General features: G+C 43.0%; 1 protein-coding gene across 1 annotated transcript; it reads right to left on the bottom strand.

Moving 5' to 3' along the window:
- Nucleotides 1-1,376: 1,376 nt before the first annotated feature.
- Nucleotides 1,377-13,116, bottom strand: wdr12 (WD repeat domain 12). Its single transcript, XM_079494988.1, has 13 exons — nt 12,882-13,116; nt 12,010-12,104; nt 11,678-11,772; nt 10,557-10,663; nt 10,083-10,198; nt 8,774-8,928; nt 8,093-8,138; nt 7,212-7,297; nt 5,926-6,066; nt 5,214-5,319; nt 4,390-4,522; nt 2,508-2,580; nt 1,377-1,921 (listed from the first exon to the last, which is right to left on the bottom strand). Exons 1-13 carry the CDS (start codon nt 12,920-12,922, stop codon nt 1,844-1,846), a joined length of 1,272 nt encoding a protein of 423 aa, XP_079351114.1. The 5' UTR covers nt 12,923-13,116; the 3' UTR covers nt 1,377-1,843.
- Between the last annotated feature and the right edge of the window lie 7,316 nt (nt 13,117-20,432).

Genomic DNA, 20,432 nt, shown 5'->3' with positions numbered 1-20,432 from the left:
CCACAGTGAGGCCTTTGGGAGGGCCATTCAAGCCGCAGGTGGAGCCTGCAGCACCACCGTTGCCCAGGTGGAGCCTGCAGAACCATTGCGGCTCAAGAATGAAGTGTCAGGAGTGCTGGGAGTCTGGTGCAACACACAGGTCCTGGATCTGGTGAGCAGGAATTGGACCTGGTGAGACGTAGGAGGGGCCCGGACAGGAGTCAACCCACAGAGCCTAGTAGCCGGGTAGCTCTGGTCCATAGCTCTAATGCGTTGCATTTAGAACACATTAGAGCTATGGACCAGCTAGTAGCCGGGGAGCCACAGGCCCAAAAGCTCAACGGTTAGGGATGATGTCATGCCGTACTTTTTAATTTGTGTTTCTCTATTCTCTTGGTCATTAAGGTCCACGGAATGGGAGGCCTGCTCTGCCGAAAACATTGCGAAAAAAAGAATTATGGCCATTTTTGTATACCACACCACAGACAACCAATATAAGGCAACATTTTCCAAATGTCATCATGCTAAGTAGCATGTGACAATTGTGAAACTAGGGGGTTTTCATGATTCTGAATCCATTCCAAGCATTAGTTTTGCACGAAAAACACTCCTTGGGCTAAATTCGGCCATAGCCACTTTCCAAAATGTGCCCAAATGTGCTGATAGCAGATCTACAAGCTCACAATGAGTCGACGCATTGTGAGCTTGTAGATCTGCTATTTTCAAATGGCCAAAATGTGTAGGATTGAAGTGGTTAAAATTAAAAATTAAAATCTCCAAAGTAACTAGTAACTAAAGTTTTCAAATAATTGTAGAGGAGTAAAAGTACAAATTTAGGCTCCGAGATGTAGTGGAGTAGAAGTAAGTGTTGGAAATTGGAAATACTCAAGTAAAGTACAAATATGGCTGAATGGAAATTAAGAGTTTACATAGTACACATAGTACATGCATAAACTTTCCTTAATGGTTATATCTGGTTTCAGTATTCATTTATGATATATTTTCTCTAATATTACGGTTATTTTTGCCACCGCTTGGCAGCGGTGGCCGAACGGTTTGCGGAGCGGTCTTGATACCGGAAGGTCGCCAGTTCGAATCCCCGGACCGACACGTTAAAATTACCACCGCTGAAGTGCCCTTGAGCAAGGCATTGAACCCCTACCATGAAATGTTCTATGAGCAGGGTGTGGCTGTAAACAAGCATCTCGAGCTTAGTCCACTTCCCTGGGTAAACAAAGAACTTTGCGTACTTTGCTTTGCTTTATTGGAGTGGAGAGGGGGGGCAGGGCGGGGGTCGCGAGACATTGCCAAAGCATTTCCGGGGGTCCCCAGCCAAAAACGTTGAGAACCCCTGTACTAGGATACTGCAGCACAACGTTGAAGAAACAGCCCAGGTCAACTTTCTTTCATGGGGTTTATCTCAGGCAAGCCATTTCAACAGGAATACAAAGAGAGACACAGCATATAAGAAAACAATTACCAGAACCCATCATGAGGGGGAAAAACACAAAGTGTAGAACAGTGGAAAAACAAACAAAAGCATAAAATTTGACCATAAAACAAAAAATAAAAATAATATGCTGTTGCTTTATTCTGTATGTCGTCAATCACTGCATGGTTTCAGAATCCTCAATGTCCATATCCGGAGTGGTTCTCAAAGTAGGGTCCAAATAGACACTTACAGGTCTGTAACTGTGTACAAATGGAACCAAATGGACCCTTACGGGGCCTTGTGTACACTACAGTTGCAGAGTTACGGGGGGGTCCTTGAAATTAAAATGTTTGAGAACCACTGCTAAATCCGTTGTGCCTGTGTTGATGATGTGTGGTGGTGTGTCGGTTCTGTTGCAGTCGTCGTCGTCCACTATGCTCCGGCATCAGTCACGCACGCAGAGTACTGGTAGGTGTACAGTTTGTTATCCGCCCCGCCACTCAGCATCATCTGAAAAACACACACAAACACGTAATGAGGCTGAGGGAATTCAGGGAGAGCGGCAGTGGGGCTCAGAGGAGGTATAGCCCCCAAAGCAAAGCAAAGCAAAGTTCTTTGTTTACCCAGGGAAGTGGACTAAGCTCGAGATGCTTGTTTACAGCCACACCCTGCTCATAGAACATTTCATGGTAGGGGTTCAATGCCTTGCTCAAGGGCACTTCAGCGGTGGTAATTTTAACGTGCCGGTCCGGGGATACGAACTGGCGACCTTCCGGTATCAAGACCGCTCCGCAAACCGTTCGTCTTATTGTTTATTAATATAACCCATTTAGACCTGAGGACGATTCTACAAATGCCTTCTAAACCCACGTTTCTATGTCAGTGGTTCTCAAACTATTTCATGTCAAGGACCCCCAGAATTATATGTATTTGGCCGCAGACCCCCCCCCCATCTGAAAATATGTTGTTTCAGGGACCTCCCCAGAAGCAACGATACGAGTTAAAAACGTTGGCTCTGAAATAATATATTATTCAAAGATTTGTGCCACATTTTCACGCTTAAAACACCAGAATGTTTATTAAAGCGTGTTCTTACCCCGCTCTCCGTCCAGTCCACACAGAACACCTTGTCTTCATGTGCGGCCAAGTCGTACAGAGGAGCTTTGCAGCTGGAAACACAAAGCCGTTATCAGTTTAGCCTCCATGAGCGATGATGATGCTTTATTATAATCCAATCCATTTTAGTCATAATAATAATAATCTAACTTTAGTCGCTTGCTGTGCATTCAGACTACATGCGATAAAAGCAACTTATATACTAACAAATAATAATCGTCATTATTACAAGACCGCTCAGTAACTGCCAGCCGAGTCGCCCCTTCAAGTGGCCACTTGCTGATGTGGTCTGATCATTGAAAAGTTGGGGATTTTCTGTGTGGAGTTTGCATGTTCTCCCCGTGTCCCCTAGGGTAGATACCCTCACAAAAACATGCAGTAATGCTGGTCTCTAAGGTGGTCTTTACACAAGTATTGTTTGCTGGTGTCCGTTTAGACAAGAACAGTGTTTTCAGGAAGTGAAACCACCTCCCAGAGTAGAAATCTTTGAGAACGCCGTTTCCTATGGTCTCCATATAAACAGGCAAAACGGTGAATCCGCAAAACTTATGACATCATGGCTCACGTTGGCTCACAGCGCATATTTATTACATTGATGCAGAGCCATATGGAGTTCCTGAACAAGCCTCCCTCCTCGCCTACAAAGCGCTGCTCATCAGCGATGGTGAATGTAAAACCATGATGTAAATAAAATGCCTTGCGATAGGCGGCAGCAGCGTTTATGTAGCCTAATGTATTATAAAATATATAACCATCCTGTGGCGCGCTCTGCCTGCATGCTATGGGCTGTCTGTCAGCCTGTCTGTCACCTCGATGCGTTATAGAAAGCAGGCAGCGAGCGACGGCCACAACCACGTTGTGTTCTGGAAGCAAAACCCTGATAGGGTTGCGTGAAGGGGGAGCTGGCTCTTCTTCTTGTACGTAACGTGGGTGACTGGTCTATTTGGCAGCCCGTTACCGCCACCTAGAGATATTATAGCGTTTTCATAAAGTGTGCTTTCTCGTGTAAAGGGTCAATAAAAAATGAGAACGCAACGGGACTTTGCCGTTTTATCTGGAGATGGTCGCCGTGTAAAAGAGGCATTAAACTACCTCCCCCTGGCCAGCCGGGGCACCTGATGGAGGGGAAAGGAACTGGTCAGAATAACGTGTTCCTTCCACGCGCTACGTCCGGCCAGGGAAATTCCCCCCTGTCAGGTGAAGCGAAGCAGCTTGGACTCCTCATGCATAGAAGGAGACATGAGGTCAGTCCGCTGCCCCCCCCAGATTGGCAGAGGAAGTGTAGCGCCCAATTGTAACAATTACAATTGGAAGTGGAAATGGACAACAAGTTTCTCTAAAATATGTAATTGGTTGACATTTCACTGTCTTTAGGATAGCTCATACAGGCTCATTCTACAAGAGAGGTTTCTCAAATCTGAATATCAGAAAGATGCTGTACTGAATTATTGCAAAGTAGCTGATCTTAAACCACCAAACCTAAAGAATGGGGTAGGTAGAAGCTCATTTAAATAATACAGGGGTGGAGGATTGGAACAAAATCCCAAGGGAAATTAAATTTGCTCAGTCTTTGAACATTTTTAAAAGAATATGTTGAATAATTGGTTGATGGGCAAGTTAGAATAGGGTTCTATTTATCTCTATTTGTTGTCTTTTGTTTACTGATCTATGATGGTCTTTGTTGTGAATGTCATTATTGTGATTTTAGTCAACACTGTAACTATTTATTTGGATCACATTTCATAATGGAATGAAGTCCTCTGACTTTTTGTGCAACTATACAAGAAGCTTCAATGAATCAGTGTTATTAATTAAGTAGTGCTCAATAGTTAAAAGCCACACTGTGATATATTACGTCAGACCTTCTGGTGTCCCACAGTTTGACGATGTTGTCGAGGGAACCCGAGACCAGCTGGTGCTCGTGGGATGGCGCCCACTTCACGGCCGTGACCCAGCCCGTGTGGGAGGTCAGGTTCAGCAGAACCAGCGAACCGTCTGGAGAGAGGACAGAGAGAGGACAGAGAGAGGACAGAGCGAAGAAGACAACACATGAGTGAGTTGAATGTGGCTCATCTACCAGCACACCTAAAGAAAAGCACTTCTGAAGACAGTGTTGTCGAAAAATGTTCGTCGACCACCTTTTTTCACCGACAAAAACTAAATGGAAACTAAATGACTAACTAAGCTACGATGACTAAACTAAGACTAAATTTCGTCGACAAATAAAAACAAGACTGAAATGTTCGGAAGGGACTAGTGTTTTGAAAAGGAAAGGAGAGGCCGCACAAACTCGTAGTCCCGATGCCAAAAAACGTTTTTATTTTACCTTCTTCAGGGCGGAAGGGACTAGTGGACAAGAGATACAGTATAAGTTATTTTACACTTGGTTGCTTGTAGATCAGCTATTTTCAGCAAGTGTAAAACCAGTCATTACGACCCGCAAAATACATTTTAGTCGACTAAATCAACTGTAGATTTAGTCGACTAAAAATCGCATGATATTTAGTCGACTAAAACTAGACTAACACTAAAACATTCCGGGTGACTAAAAACCAAATGAAAACTATTCAAGAGACTTGGAAATTGGAAATTGGAAATTTGCTGCCAAAAACAAAACACGGTCTGAAGAGGACGTGGATGTGGTGTGACGTGGGGGATGGTTTACGAGGATTATTACACCCGGTACCTTTGCTCCGCGGGTCCCACAGTCTGATGTGTCTGTCGGTGCTGCCCGAGGCCAGGCGCCGGCCCACGGGGGAATAGGAGATGCAGTTGAATGCCTTACTGCCCGTCTGTGGAGAGGAGGAAACACAAGGAACTTTGAAAGATGACGTTCATGTGGTTCTATGCCCACCATTTTGGAGGAGTGACATCAACGGTGGACCACAAAATGAGGCATAATCGTTGTTTTTTCCGTCTGAGAGGAAGAGTGCCGATACGCGTACGTTAACCCATTTTGACCCGAGGACGATTCTACAAATGCCTTCCAAATGTCCTGACGGTTTTCTGAAAAACCCTATGTTTTCTGTGTCAGTCGTTCTCAAACATTTTCATGTCAAGGACCCCCAAAAAATATCTGCATTTGGCCGCTCGACCCCCCCCCCCATCTGAAAATATGGTATTCCAGGGACTCCCCCCCCAGAAGCAAAGATTTGAGTTAAAGACATTCGCTCTGAAAGAATATATATATTCAAAGATTTGCGACCACCCCTTTTTAAAAAATAGCAGACCTACAAGTTCATAGTGCGGCACTTGGTGCCGCGCTATGAGCTTGTAGATCTGCTATTTTTCAATAGCTAAAGTATAACATGATGCTTCAAACACCAAAATGGGGTTCGCGCTCAGAACAGGGTTTTTTTAAGGATTTGCCTGTTTCTAAGTCTCTTGTCTTGTCTCACCAGTGTGCTCTTCACCACTCCGGACTCGGCGTCCCAGATGCGGATGGTGTGGTCCCAGGAGGCGCTGACCAGCTCGTCGCCGTCACACCACAGGAGGGAGGACACCGCCTCGCTGTGTCCGGACAACGTCATCAGGGGCGTCTTAAAAAGAGGACAAAAATAGAACACATTATGCTCAGTACTTTCCCGATCAGAATCACAATCCTCGGCCTGGGCCATGGCTCAATGGTCCAGGCACGTTGGCTGGTAATCCAGTCTGGCAGTGTGCCGTGGGTTCAACTCCCGATCCCGACGGCCTTTACTGCATGTCTTCCCCTCATCTCTCTCCCCATTTCCTGTCAGCCTACTGTCTGTCCCTCCATAAAAATATATAAAATAAAGGCGAAAGCCACAAAAAAACATTCACAAAAAAACATCACAATCTTCGTTATTGTCACGTCGCAGGTTTACACTAGTCTCCCTAGAGGAGGTCCTCGACGCACGTCCCACTGGGAGGAGACACCCCGGGGGCAGACCACCAAGGCGCAGTTGGAGGAAACACATCGACTCACTGGCCTTGGAACGTCTCGGGATCTCCCCCCAGGAGGAAGTCACTAATGTTGCTCTGGAGAGGGAAGTCTGGAGCACTCTGGTGGAGCCGTTGCCCCCCGCGACGACTACGGATAAGCGGTTGAAGATGGATGGATGGACAGGTTTACAGGTGTAAACAAGAGGTTGAATTATTGGCATTTGGGCATTTGTAGTGGCCAAGATAAATGAGAAACACTGTTTTTCTGCACCTTTGCCGATTAATCAAATTAAATGAATAGGTCAAATACTCAATTCACCTACATGTCCTAAATCTGAATGATTATGGTGTATTTAAATAAGATTTATTTACTATTTGTCTCAGTGATGTATTCATCTTTATATCATCTATATATCTATATATCTGTCCTTCCTTCTGTATAGCCCTACTGTCATAATCTGTCCGAGCCACAAAAAGAAAGAAAACAAAATCACACCCGTGTGAACTGAGTGGTGCAACTCCCCCCCCCCCCCCCCCTCTCTCTCTCTTTCATTAGCAGCAACAGTGCAGCACTATCTCTCTCTCTCTGTTTCTGGCACAACAGCGCCACTTTTGCCCCTACTGGTACTCATAGTCACATACATAGGTTAACACGGACATTGCTGTTCCTTGGAGTGGTTGCACCACTCAAAAAACGAAAAGAAAAGAAAAAAGAAATGTGACAATTTTTGTTTCAGACGTGGAAGGTCAAATGACAGGGACGTTTTGAACCACTGACCCTGGTGAGGCCCAGCTGCTCGGTCTTCTGTTTCTTCCTGGGTCTGTTGGCGGGCTCCTCGATCTCATCCTCCTCCTCCGTGGGTACTGGCAGGACAGGGAAGGGACGGGTTAGTGGAGCCATTATCATCAGACAGGGTTACTCCTCCGTCAATGGGTTAAGTATACTAGCACCGAAGTCCTGACGTCACTGTCAGTAGAGGGCGCCAGTCCACAGGTTTGTGTACTTTTTATTTGCATTGTAATCCCCATGGGGGGATTTTAGATCGCCTCATATAAGAACTGTGTTTGAAAAATAAACCGATCACGCATATGGTTATGAAGCATCGACTGAAGGTGGAAATGTACAAATATACCCAAAAATAAGCGTTAGAAACGAGTCAAACAACACAGAGACTACATTTCCGGGTAGACGGGGTGGCCGCAGCTGCCCGTCGCACAACATAAACTCACATTTTTTAAATTGATATTTAATGTTTGTGGTTAGTACGAGTCGAGTCACCGCCAGCTGAGCTTACGTCAACGAGGAATCTCAGGAACGCAATGTGTTGACAGCTGGGCGTATATTAGCAGCGACATTGCTTTCATATGTAGTTTCAAGGCTTTTGCGGCCAAATTAATTCAATTTTCTCCAGAAACTGGCTGCATCAAATATGAATGGACATCATTAACGACGGACAGCCACCCCCCTGACAGAAAGGCCGGGGTGGTCGGTTCATTTTTCAAACACAGTTCTTATATGAAGCGACCTAAAATCGCCCTATGGGGATTACAATGCAAATAAAAAAAAATACATGAACCTGTGTACTGGCGCCCTCTACTGAAAGTGACGTCAGACTTCGGTGCTCTATTAAGAGTTTTCAAAGCATGTCCTCCACATACCTGCAGACCAGAGCTTCACCATCTTGTCCCACGAGCCGCTGCAGAACTACAAAAAGGAAGCACCACAAACGGACAGAAGTTAGAAGGACAGACGCCCCGGCGGTGATGTTTGAGAAGAACAAATGCAAGTGGGTGCAATGGTTCCTTCAGCCCAGCAGATCGCAACTCGTCATCGGAAACACCTAGTGCTGCTGGTTTCCCATCCTACCACTATAGGTAAATGCATTTAACCCCTTTTGGTGTTTTAAAGCATTATGTTATACTTTAGCTGTTGAAAAATAGCAGATCTACAAGCTCATAGGTCTGCTATTTTTGAAAAATCGTGAAAATGTGGTGCAAATCTTTTTTGCACTACGTTTTTAACTCAAGTCTTTGCTTCTGGGGAGAGTCCCTGGAACAACAACATATTTTGAGATGGGGGTCGGAGGCCAAATACATATCATTTTTGGGGTCCTTGACATGAAAGAGTTTGAGCACCACTGACATAGAAACACAGGTTTTTCAGAAAACTCATGATTTAGAAGACATTTTATAGAATCGAGCTCAGGTCTTGGTTGGATGGAAGACCAGCATACCGGTCGGTTGTCCAGAGTTGGGGACTTCTGCGTTTTCTACCACCATCTCCCTTCCCAGCACTGTGCGTTCCGACTCATTTCCACACACACACACACACACACACACCTTTGTCCCAGTGGGGTCTGCGGCGATGGTGTCCACGCTGGCCGCGTGTCCCCTACAGCAGTGTCTGGCCTTCACTTTGTTCCTCTCCGAGTTCCACTCCCACAGAATGACGGTCTGGTCCAGAGAGGCCGTCAGCAGCACTGAGGTCAGACCATCTGGATGGAGCAAAAATAAGAAAAACGTCTCTCAGAACGCACAATCAGGGTCCATTTCAGCTCGCACAATTCAAAAGAGACATCAGCATTATGTAGTAGTTGTACTGAAGACTGAATATAGATATTTTGCAGGATGGTTCAAATCCCAGAATGGCTGGTAAAATATCCTACGTCAAAGACCGGTGTGCTTTGAGCAAGGCACTCTACCGGAGCCGTTCAGCAGCCAGAAGAACTGGACAGTTCCCCAAGTATAGAATGTGTGGAACTGTGCCAGCGTTAACGCAGTTGAGAAAGAGTGTGTGCAATTTTACATGAACTAAGCTGATGCCCATTGGGAATGATGCAGAACTGCTTTGACGGGAGATCATATGGGGGAAGTGTGTTACTTATTTTTCTTAACACAATCACCCCCGGGATTCCTAATCATCAAAATAGGAACTCTGGGGTGCCGGGAAGACATGGAAGACACTCTGTAACCCCCCCCTTCTGTTCCGGGAAAAAAACGAAGATATTTTTTTGCTTGCTTACCTTTCTCTCGTTTCAATATTATCGCTAAATACACCATCGCGTTCATATTTTGAACGAGAGGCAGTTGAGAAGTCAGAAATGAAGAGCTTAGTATATGCATCAGATCAAAACCACGGAGAGCGCCTTGGATTAGGAGAGACGAGGCATTCTTTCTGCAGCGGTAAACGGGACCGCGCATGAACGAAAAGCGAAGCGTACGGTGGCCTTGGAGTCTCACTCAAAACTTTTGAGTGAGACTCTCGTTTGATATCATTGAAGATGCGCTAGGACGTGTACGTACACACGTCATTGCAACCCGTCGGTTGGATTGATTATGCCGTGTGGACACGTCGGATGGACGGAACCTGTTAATCTTGCCTTTTCGTTTATTTTTTACAGCATAAAACACCCCCCACACCACCACACATCCGACCCCACATCCGATACATTGCGGACACCACAGATCCTACTGATGAACACACCCCATACCATTACTTTTGCATCTCCAAACATGTCTTCCTCCCGGTTGTCTTTGCCTCACAGACCATAATGACATATATTTGTGATTTTCAGTTTTGGGTGACCGCCGGTAAAAAAAATCTTTTTTTTTTGTAATAAAACATATTCCCTTGTGGTGCTTCCCTCACCTCTCTTGACCCAGGCTACATCTTTGACCACGTCTGTGTGTCCAGCCACTGTCATCACCGCCTTGCCTTCCAGCGACCAGATTCTAGCCGTCTTGTCATAGGAGCCCGTCAGGATCCTGCAGAACACAGACACAATACATGTTAGTTTAGTTTATTAGCACATTGTAATACAGAAACAAAGAATACATATCTAAGGAAAACAAGTTATTGCGCACGAAAAGGAAGAAGCCAGCAGGCTTATTTGGCATCCTTTCCTTAATGGATGAGGTCATTAAATAGCATGCATTAAAAGTTCAATGAGAATAAAATAAAAGAATACAAGTTTATTACCCTAGAATCCCTATTCTGGGTACAGTCGGCGAGATAAAGAGCTCACAATGTGATGCTTGTAGATCGGCTATTTTTGGCAAAGAGATTTGGTGAAAAGTAAGGGACAGTTGGCCACTGGGTACAACAACACAAAAACTGTCTTACCATTCGGAGTCTGCTTTTACTGAGCTGATCCAGTCGTCGTGCATCATGCACTCCTCTGGCTCGGGGGCTGTCACTCGTTCCACATACTCGATCTCCACCACGTCTTCCTGGAATGCGCACACACACACACACACACACATGCACGCAGCAGTGTTGATTTTGGCAGCAAATTTTGATTTTAGTTTTAGTCACATTTTAGTCACCTGGAATGTCTTATTGTTAGTCTAGTTTTAGTCGACTAAATCTACAGTTGATTTAGTCGACTAAAATGTATGGTGGGTGTTGATGCCAACGTAATGACTGTTTTTACACGCGACGCGATGCGTTGTGAGCTTGTAGATCGGCTATTTTCAGCATGTAACCAAGTGTAAAATAACTTATACTGAATCTCTTGTCCACTAGTCCCTTCCTAACATTTTAGTCTAGTTTTTATTTGTTGACAAAATCGACAGTATATTTACTAGTCATAGTTTTAGTCATCATGGCTTAGTTGTCAGTGAAAAAAAGGTAGTCGACGGACAGTTTTCGTCATAGTATATTAGTCGACGAAAACAACACTGACGCACACAGGATGATATTGACGTGAAGAAAGTATGTGGTCTGTCTGTCTAGTCTAGTATGAACCCTTAGATCTAACAGTATGTTATCGAACTGAACACACAACCCTGCTACCGTAACCACACTAGCTACAAACACACCATGCATCACTTGATTCTTTTTCTAAGTGTTGCAGTTTGGAAACACTCGTTTTTGTTAACGAGTCGCGTTCAGTGACATACGTCGAGTGCTTCCAAACTCCAGCACTTAGAAAAAGAATCACCTGCATAGAATTTCTTGACAGAAAGTAGCTCATAACATGTCTACGGTGGATTTTTATGAAAAACAAGCTCGGCAGATTGAAAGAGGATAATTCAAGCTTGGACTACAGCTGCCATGTTGGTGAGTTTAACGTCGTTTAAGACAAGCAGATCGCAAACCAAATTGGATGAGTGGGGAGTCAATGGAGGGTATTGCAACTCTAGATTCATCCCATTATAAGAAAATCTGGAGTTGCAAATTGCGGCTAAGTAAATGGTAGCCGTTCGTGGAAAGGTATTCATGGTATATATATGGTTTCATACCGTTGAGATGCCTTCTGTGTCCATGTGAATGGCCAGCGATGTTCGAAGGAACTGCCCCCTGACCAGGAAGTCAAACTCCACCTGGCCGTGAGAGGCTGTGGGAACACCACACACACACACACACACACACACACACACACACACACACACACACACACACACACACACACACACACACACACACACACACACACACACACACACACACACACACACGGTTAACATGACAGGGTTACGAGGGAAATCAAATTGATGCCAACATCGGATTCCTAGGTTATAGTTTCTGAAGAGAAACTTCATAATTTAGCTGTATAGTAGTAGGTAACGTGTACCATTCTTTGCGTCCAGCAGCTTGTTGATGACATTGCTGAGATCCAGGACCTCAGAAGCGGCTGGGATGGAGAACGGGACATCATCGACAGCATACCTGTAGGGTGGTGGTGGGTTGTTATGGTTAGTAATCCTCTTGCATTAAAATTTAAAAAGTATTTGTCTGCTTAGTATTTTTTTCCCCCAGTTTTATTTGGCTATATAGAAGTGTTTATTTGTATCTCAAAAAGTGATGGTGAATTGAACAAGGTGGACTTTTTTGATTGATTGAAATATGTATTAACAGTTTGCAGAATTACAGTACATTTCAAGCACAAACTCAATACAAAAGACTGTTAACTGTGAGTGGACGACCCAATTAAGCATTACACTTGTTTACAATAGGGCCCACCATGTTCAATTCATCAAAACATTTAGAGACGTACAAATAGACACTTCTATATAGTCAAAGAACAGAACAGGAATTCATCATAAAGAACAGAACAGGAATTCATCATAAACCTCTCTTGTAAACAAGTGTAGTGCTTTATTGGGTCGTCCACTCACAGTTAACAGTGTTTGTATTGAGTTGTGCTTGAAATGTACTGTAATTCTGCAAACTGTTAATAAATACTTCAATCAATCAATCAATCAATCAATGCTGAGCACAAACATTAAGTACAGGTTCTGTATTGATGGAGGGCAGTGGTTTCACAGGGTATGTGTATAATAAACGTTTTATTAACCTCTCAGATATTGGGCTACATTTAAATAAGCACATAATCTGGACTAAATAAGCATACATTTTCTTTTTAGCTGATACAGGTTCTCGCTATTAGCCCTAACTGGGGCTAGCTACAACACTATATGTACATTTTAGAAGTCCGACCATTACCTTTTGTCCTCTGTAAAGAACCTCGTTTGTAATTGAGACATCTTGATTCTTGTGGGGTTTTTTTACTACCTAAACAAATACAGTTAAATAAGTTATTGTCTTATACTATACTTCATAACACATCCGAATCCTCCATGCAGCTGTACAGCGCATGCCATGTGGTACAGCGTCCAGACACTACAGTATAGCACAGAGAAGTCGATCGGTCGATGGATCACGGATCGACTCTCCTCGAGTAATGTCTGAGTGCCCATGCTTGCTTGTCTAGTCTGTCTAATGTCTATGCTTGCAAAAGCATGATTGCTGTAAATGTATAATAACTAATAAACTGTAGAGTAAAATAGTTTCATTGAAATTAGCTGACATGGAGATTGGTAGAGAGGTGACAGTGGAGGAAGGACAGAAACTAGCCAAGGATCTCACGTAAACTGTGTGTGTGTGTGTGTGTGTGTGTGTGTGTGTGTGTGCGTGTGTGCATGCGTGTGTGTGTGTGCGTGCGCGCGCGCGCGCGTGTGTGTGTGTGTGTGTGTGTGGATGCCTGCGTTAATGTGTGTGCGTGTGTGTTATTTCTCATACTGTATCTAATTCTAACTATATTAATTTGTGTCGTAATATAATTTGTACACACAGTGGGCTACTGTAATTTTAATCAAGGATATAATTTAAGTTTGCTTTAATACATTTAAGTTAGAAATATGAAACCTGTGAAACCCGTCTTCTCTCTGTGTGTGTGTGTGTGTGTGTGTGTGTGTGTGTGTGTGTAGGTGTGTGTGTGTGTGTGTGTAGATGTGGTTTCATTGAGCTGTCAGTAGCAGAAGCTGTGGTTACCGTGGAAGCTGCAGTGCTGAGCTGATTCTTCTCGTCGCATATTAATGGAAGGCTAAGCTGTCTTTATTGAGCTGCCTCCGTCTTAGCTAAAGCTCTGGACGTATGGGCCTAGGCTATAATGTATATTATATATATATTATATGGGCTGTCAAGGCCAGAAAGTAGCTTTTTGCCACTCATTAGGCGTTCTCGCATGAATTAAAGACAACCCAGCCGTTTAGTAGTCTGTTTGAAATTGAATCCTGTCTTATGTCTCTCTCTAGGTTGGTGTTGGAACAACATCGCCCTCTATCGTCTGACCTTCGCTTCTACATGCTGAGCGTCAGACACGCTCTAACTAGGACAGTGGTTCCCAACCCTTTTCATGTCAAGGAGCCCCAAATTGACACTAATCAGCCCGCGGACCCCCATTTGAAGAGATATGCCAGAGACACCCCCATAAAAGATTTTTACGGCTCTAGCAGTGATTCTCAACCCGTTTAATTTCAAGGGCCCCCAGTTTGACATGCATTAGTCTACGGGCCCCAATTTTTTATTGTAAAATCAATGTTAATTTTAACTCTGAGAGTATACGGGTCCGTTTGGTTCCATTTGTACACTCTGAGTTACAGACCTGTAACGGTCCATTTGGTTCCAAACTATCATTTAGCTGGGGACCCCCTGGAACTGCCTCAGGTACCCCTGGGGGTCCCCAGACCCCACTTTGGGAACCACTTAACTAGGAAACTAATCCGCTCCAAAACCATGCAGTGGTGACCATGATCATGATGGCAGGCACAGCAGCACCTTAGCGAGACTTATTTTTTTATGGCTGCCATTTTTAGCTTGTTATTGAGAACCCATGAAGCCAAAATACAAGGTTGTGAAATGAACACTCTAGACTGGAAACATGAAAGTTACCATGAGTCCATGCAGGACAAACGATAGGACTATAATATGGTGGCTTGCTTGTATCTCTGCCATAGCTGTCCTTAATGGTGCACAATGTGGGGTCTGCGGACCCCCACAGGGATTTAATTTAGTGCTTTTACCATTATTTGCACAATAGTGATGCTGTCAGATATAGATTATCAGAATCAGAAACGAGGCGGCGCAGAGTCCTGCAAGCATCACTGAGTGCCAATAATGATGGTGCCACCATTGAGTGCAAGTTCCACAACACTATTAAACATGCTATCCTTTAACTAATACCTTTTCATGTCATAAGAACTCTGATAACGTCCATACTCAGAGAAACTTGATGAAATGTCTCCCTTCTCCAGGGTAGCGTGTTGGTTCTTGGTTGACTAGCCACAGCCCACATATGTAGTTTTTATGTCTGTTTATCTGGACTTAATTTTGTTGATGAATTGAATACATAGGAACACGACACAATTTAAAGAGGACTTTGTGTTATGCTTTTAGCCTTAGATGTCTGACTGTACCTTGTTTTCAATTTGTCTAATAAGTATATTCAAACAGGATTCAAATATTCACAAAATTACATTTGAGTATCAGGGTTTTAATAGTAATACATCTTTCAATCAATACTACTAACAGTATGCAGAATAGGTACACTAGTTAAATTGCAGATGGTATAGTTCCAATTTGTCTGCTCATTTATTTTTCCATCACTTCCAATTTCATCCCCTTATCCCGTATCATTGTATGAGTTATTTCTTCCGATTAGATGAAATTGATATCCTGATCTGAAAATGTATGTTCCGTTTTAGTGTTTACTTACTGGAGAGACAAGGATACCAGCAATGATTATTAATATAGAGCAATTTAAGTTACACTTAACATTTAATATACAAACGGACAGCAGGAATATTGTCAGACCCATGTACAGTACTTAACTCATAAAACAAAGTGGGAAAAAGCAGCACACCAAAATAAAACATGCAAGACTGGCTCAGATGCAATTTCTCATTTTATTGAGAACACTAAGAAATGTATGACAATACATAGGAAGTCTTCTTTCCATCCTACCATTTCATATTTGTTAAATGAATACACCCCTCTAGATTAAACATTAAATTCATTACAACATTAATAGACAGCAGGCTCTTTTTTTATTTAAAGTCTGGCAACCCCACATGGATTTGGAATCTATACCTACACAGGTTAGTAGTAAACGTCATTACTTTACAGAAGTTGAACTGATATGCATTGAGTCCTTTATTAGTTTTATAATATTCTCGTTTCCCCAACCTCAGCACACTGCTCAGTATACCTGCATGTTTGTTTGTCGTCTGTTGGGCTCAAAGGGGGAAAAGAAATCTAACAAAAGTTCACTGGACATTTAATGTTTAACAATTGAGATGTTAGAATGTTTCCACTGTTAATAAATACAATATTATTATAAAATAACATTAAAAAAAACAATATCCTGGAAAATTCTCACAGGAGTACTTGGGAAACGGGGGATCAAATCTACAGTAATGTTTCTCAGTTGCAATGTATGGAGTACTTAGGAGGGCATCTGTATAATGTACAGTGTGATGATGATTGACCTCTGAACACTTAGTGAACGTGTGTGTGTGTGTGTGTGTGTGTGTGTGTGTGAAGTACAAACTCACAACTGACCAAGTAGCTAAGCAAAAATGAAACTTAAAGGGGCATTCCACTAATTTTCAACATTTTACTATGTCATTAATGTACTGTACCATAGAGCTGTTGTGTGGAAATAATAAAAAAGTTCCCCCATTCTGTGTTAGAACTAGAGGTCTGAAAAGAATCATTAACATGGTGAAACACATCTTGATGACATCATCAAGATGTGTTTCACCATGTTAATGATTTTTTTCATAATTACAGTTCTAGGAAACACAGAATGGGGGGACTTTTTTATTATTTTCACACAACAGCTCTAAGGTATATTAATTACATGGTAAAATGTTGAAAATGGGTGGTTTTCCCCTTTAAGTCTATACAAAATTACATTAAACCTTCAGATTACATAACTTAAAAAGATTGAGCCTATTGCCCATTGAACCAAAAAAAAAAGAAGAAAAGTCCTTTCTTTAACCCATTCTTTCAGAGCGAACGTTTGACTCAAATCTTTGCTTCCCTGGAACAACATTTTCAGATCTCACAGAAAAGCAAAAACACCTGAACTCATTTAGTCTTTTACATAAATAATAAACATTACTGTACCCTGGGTTTAACACAATACAAATTAGGACTCAAATGCAAATCACACATTTTCCTGACTGACACCATAGAACGACAATCATGAAAACGGCCATAAATCCCAGCACATGAGACTAAGCCTAATTTTGCAGTTGGCTGAGCAACATGTGTGATGATGACCTCCGTCTACTAGTAGGACTCTACAGAATATGCCCAGTGTGTAGTCACCAAGTCAGTGTGTGATGATGACCTCCGTCTACTAGTAGGACTCTTACAGAAGATACCCAGTGTGTAGTCACCAAGTCAGTGTGTGATGATGACCTCCGTCTACTAGTAGGACTCTTACAGAAGATACCCAGTGTGTAGTCACCAAGTCAGTGTGTGATGATGACCTCCGTCTACTAGTAGGACTCTACAGAAGATACCCAGTGTGTAGTCACCAAGTCAGTGTGTGATGATGACCTCTGTCTACTAGTAGGACTCTACAGAAGATACCCAGTGTGTAGTCACCAAGTCAGTGTGTGATGATGACCTCCGTCTACTAGTAGGACTCAACAGAATATACCCAGTGTGTAGTCACCAAGTCAGTGTGTGATGATGATGACGACCTGTCTGGTAGGTGTGGGATCTCTCCATCCAGATGAGCTCTAAGCAGTGTGTAGTCACCAAGTCAGTGTGTGATGATGATGACCTGTCTGGTAGGTGACAGGTGTGGGATCTCTCCATCCAGATGAGCTCTCAGCACAGTGTCTTTCAGCCATCAACCTTGAGAGAACTGGGAGGAGCCTGGACGTTGGAGCACAACAGACAAGAAAAAAAAAAGTATGGTTAAGTGCAGTGTTGTTTTCATCGACTAAAACTAAGACTAAGTAGACTACCTTTTTCCACTGACGAAAACTAAACGGAAACTAAATAAAAACTAAGCTATGATGACTAAAACTAAATATACTGACAATATCGTCAACAAATAAAAACTAGACAATTAGTTGCATGCTGAAAATAGCAGATATACAAGCTCACAACGTGTCGCGCTGTGGGCTTGTAGATCGGCGATTTGTGTGTAAAAATGACATTATGATGGCATCAAGGCCCGCCAAAATACATTTTAGTCGACTAAATCAACTGTAGATTTAAATCGACTAACACTAAAACATTCCAGGTGACTAAAACTAAATGAAAACTATTCAAGAGACTATGACTAAAACCAAAATGTGCTGCCAAAAACACTGCAGCATAGTAGAGTGTATGACAAAAATAAATCTCATCAGTACTGCTAGACTCCCAAGTGCAGAATTCCAAGGCACAGGGGGCTCCATTTTCGTCCATGCTAAACCCCTTGTCCATAAACTACTTGAATAGTTAAAATAGCCAATAGTATATTATATATTTGAATGACATGAGTTTAAATAATAGTACTTACATTCAACGCTCCGTCTTTGATGGTTTCTTTTGGGTCCCAGGAGGCTTCCTAGGTGGGGATACCAGCATGGTTGTGTTGTTGTGGCTGGTATCTCCTTGGATGTCTGGACTTGAGTACTTTGATTTTGTGATGATTTCTGTAAAAAAAAAAAAAAGGGACAGTTGTTAACGTCTTGCCCAACCCTCAATATGGAGGGCTATTGTTGGATTGTCCTTAGTCTGTATTCCTACCCTTGTGAGCCGTCTGGCATGGTTGGACCATGCCAGTTTAGCCCTCTGGGTCACAGGAATAACACAAGCTCCTCCACCGCGGCAAGGTGACAATCCATGGGAGGAGACCCAATTTAGTCGTTGCAAATTCCCAATTGTCCCCAAGTATCCTAGAGTCCCTGTTGCTGCCACCTCCACTCACATGTGGAGGTATAAACTACTACATGCATCAAGGTTATTATAGGTAAATTAAATGAGCAAAAGATCAAAACTAGAACCTTTTCATCTCTCAGCCCTGACAAAAACACCATGACTATATTACAATAAAAAAACGAAAACTAATGTAGCACCGGCCGAGAGGCGAACCCAGGATTTCTGGGGTCGTAGGTATGTATGTTATCAGTCGGGTAAAGAGCCAGGCTCGCTAGCGAGCGGCAATGTAAAAGCCTATATCTACAGTCTTACCCTGAGCATCTCCCCCTCAGTAAGGACTAGCAAAGGCAGCTACCGGTAGTCAGTCAGCATAAACAAATTGATATCTAGCAAGCCAACATTAAAAAGTTAAAACTAAACTGAGTCAGCATAAAAAAATTAAAAACTAGCAAGTCAACTTTAAACACGAGTTAAAACTAAACCGAGTCATCAACAAGGCAGCGTTATCCAGTCAGCATTAAAAATAAATACAATTAAAAATCTAGCAAACCCACTTTAAAAACTAATTACAACTAAATGTGAACTGAAAAGTCAAAACTAAATGTAAAACTAAACTGAGTCATCAACAAGGCAGCGTTATCCAGCCAGCATTAAAAAATAAAAAGATCTAGCAAACCCACTTTAAAAACTAATTACAACTAAACTGAAAAGAAGTCAAAAGTAAATACAAACCAATTAAGTATTCAGAACTATAATAACCTTGATATGCATCTGCAGTGCAGCAAAAAGGACATGATCACTTGATCCTCACCAGCTTCCCACCTGCAAACACGGCCAATTGTGTCTGTTGGAGCACCCAGCCAAGCTGAATGCACCGCTGCTGCTACTGGGTATTGAACCCAGGCATCTGCGGTGGTGGGGAAGCGTTTTGCCTCACCACACCCAGACGCCCCATGATGTTGTGTCTGCGTGATATACCGTATATGAATACTGTATACACACAAACACACAATATAGATATACAGTATAGACATAAGGAAATTGATTTATGTATATTGAGTTTTTTTACATTGTACCATTACATAATATTTTACTACCATTCTAATGACTTGATGTTAAACTCTATAAAGTAACAGAAGAAAGTAATGTTTATAACCTGCTTACCTCAGGTTATTTAAAACAAACAAACATAGTACAGCCTATGCCTACAGTAGTCGTCCCCCTTTCTGGAAGCGCGTCCACACGCACCAGGAGCAGTCAGGAGCAAGGCTCGACTGACAAACATCGACTGGGGGGACCTCCACCTCCAGTTCGGGGAAACTCCTGTGTGGTACAGACAGACGGCCAGTATATTTTTTTCGTTGTAGTTTGCATTAGTCGTCCCCCTTTCTGGAAGCACATCCACACGCACCAGGAGTGGTCAGGAGTGAGGCTCGACTGACAAACATAGACTGGGGGGACCTCCACCTAGGGGAAACTCCTGTGTGGTATAGACAGAGAGAATATCTTTTTCGTTGTTTGCATTAGTCGCCTCCCTTTCTGGAAGCGCGTCCACGCACACCAGGAGCGATCAGGAGCAAGGCTCGACTGACAAACATCGACTGGGGGGACCTCCACCTCCAGTTTGGGGATACTCCTGTGTGGTACAGACAGTATATATTTTTTCCTTGTTTGCATTAGTCGCTCTCCTTTCTGGAAGCACGTCCACCAGGAGCGATCAGGAGCAAGGCTCGACTGACCAACATCGACTGGGGGGACCTCCACCTCCAGTTCAGGGAAACGCCTGTGTGGTACAGACAGTATATTTTTTTTCGTTGTAGTTTGCAT

Source organism: Electrona antarctica, assembly GCF_951216825.1.
Source record: "Electrona antarctica genome assembly, chromosome: 24".
Classification (NCBI taxonomy): Eukaryota; Metazoa; Chordata; class Actinopteri; order Myctophiformes; family Myctophidae; genus Electrona; species Electrona antarctica.
Note: the sequence above shows the minus strand (reverse complement) of the source record. Positions and strands in the feature narration are given on the sequence as shown.

Bases quoted from the DNA above. Each gene is read 5' to 3' on its own strand.
- wdr12 (XM_079494988.1), bottom strand. From the start codon at position 12,922: ATGTCTCAATTACAAACGAGGTTCTTTACAGAGGACAAAAG. The intron at 12,105-12,881 runs GTAATGGTCGGA...ACCACCCTACAG, and splicing joins TTCTTTACAGAGGACAAAAG to GTATGCTGTCGATGATGTCC. The intron at 1,922-2,507 runs GTAAGAACACGC...TGTGTTTTTCAG, and splicing joins TGGACTGGACGGAGAGCGGG to ATGATGCTGAGTGGCGGGGC.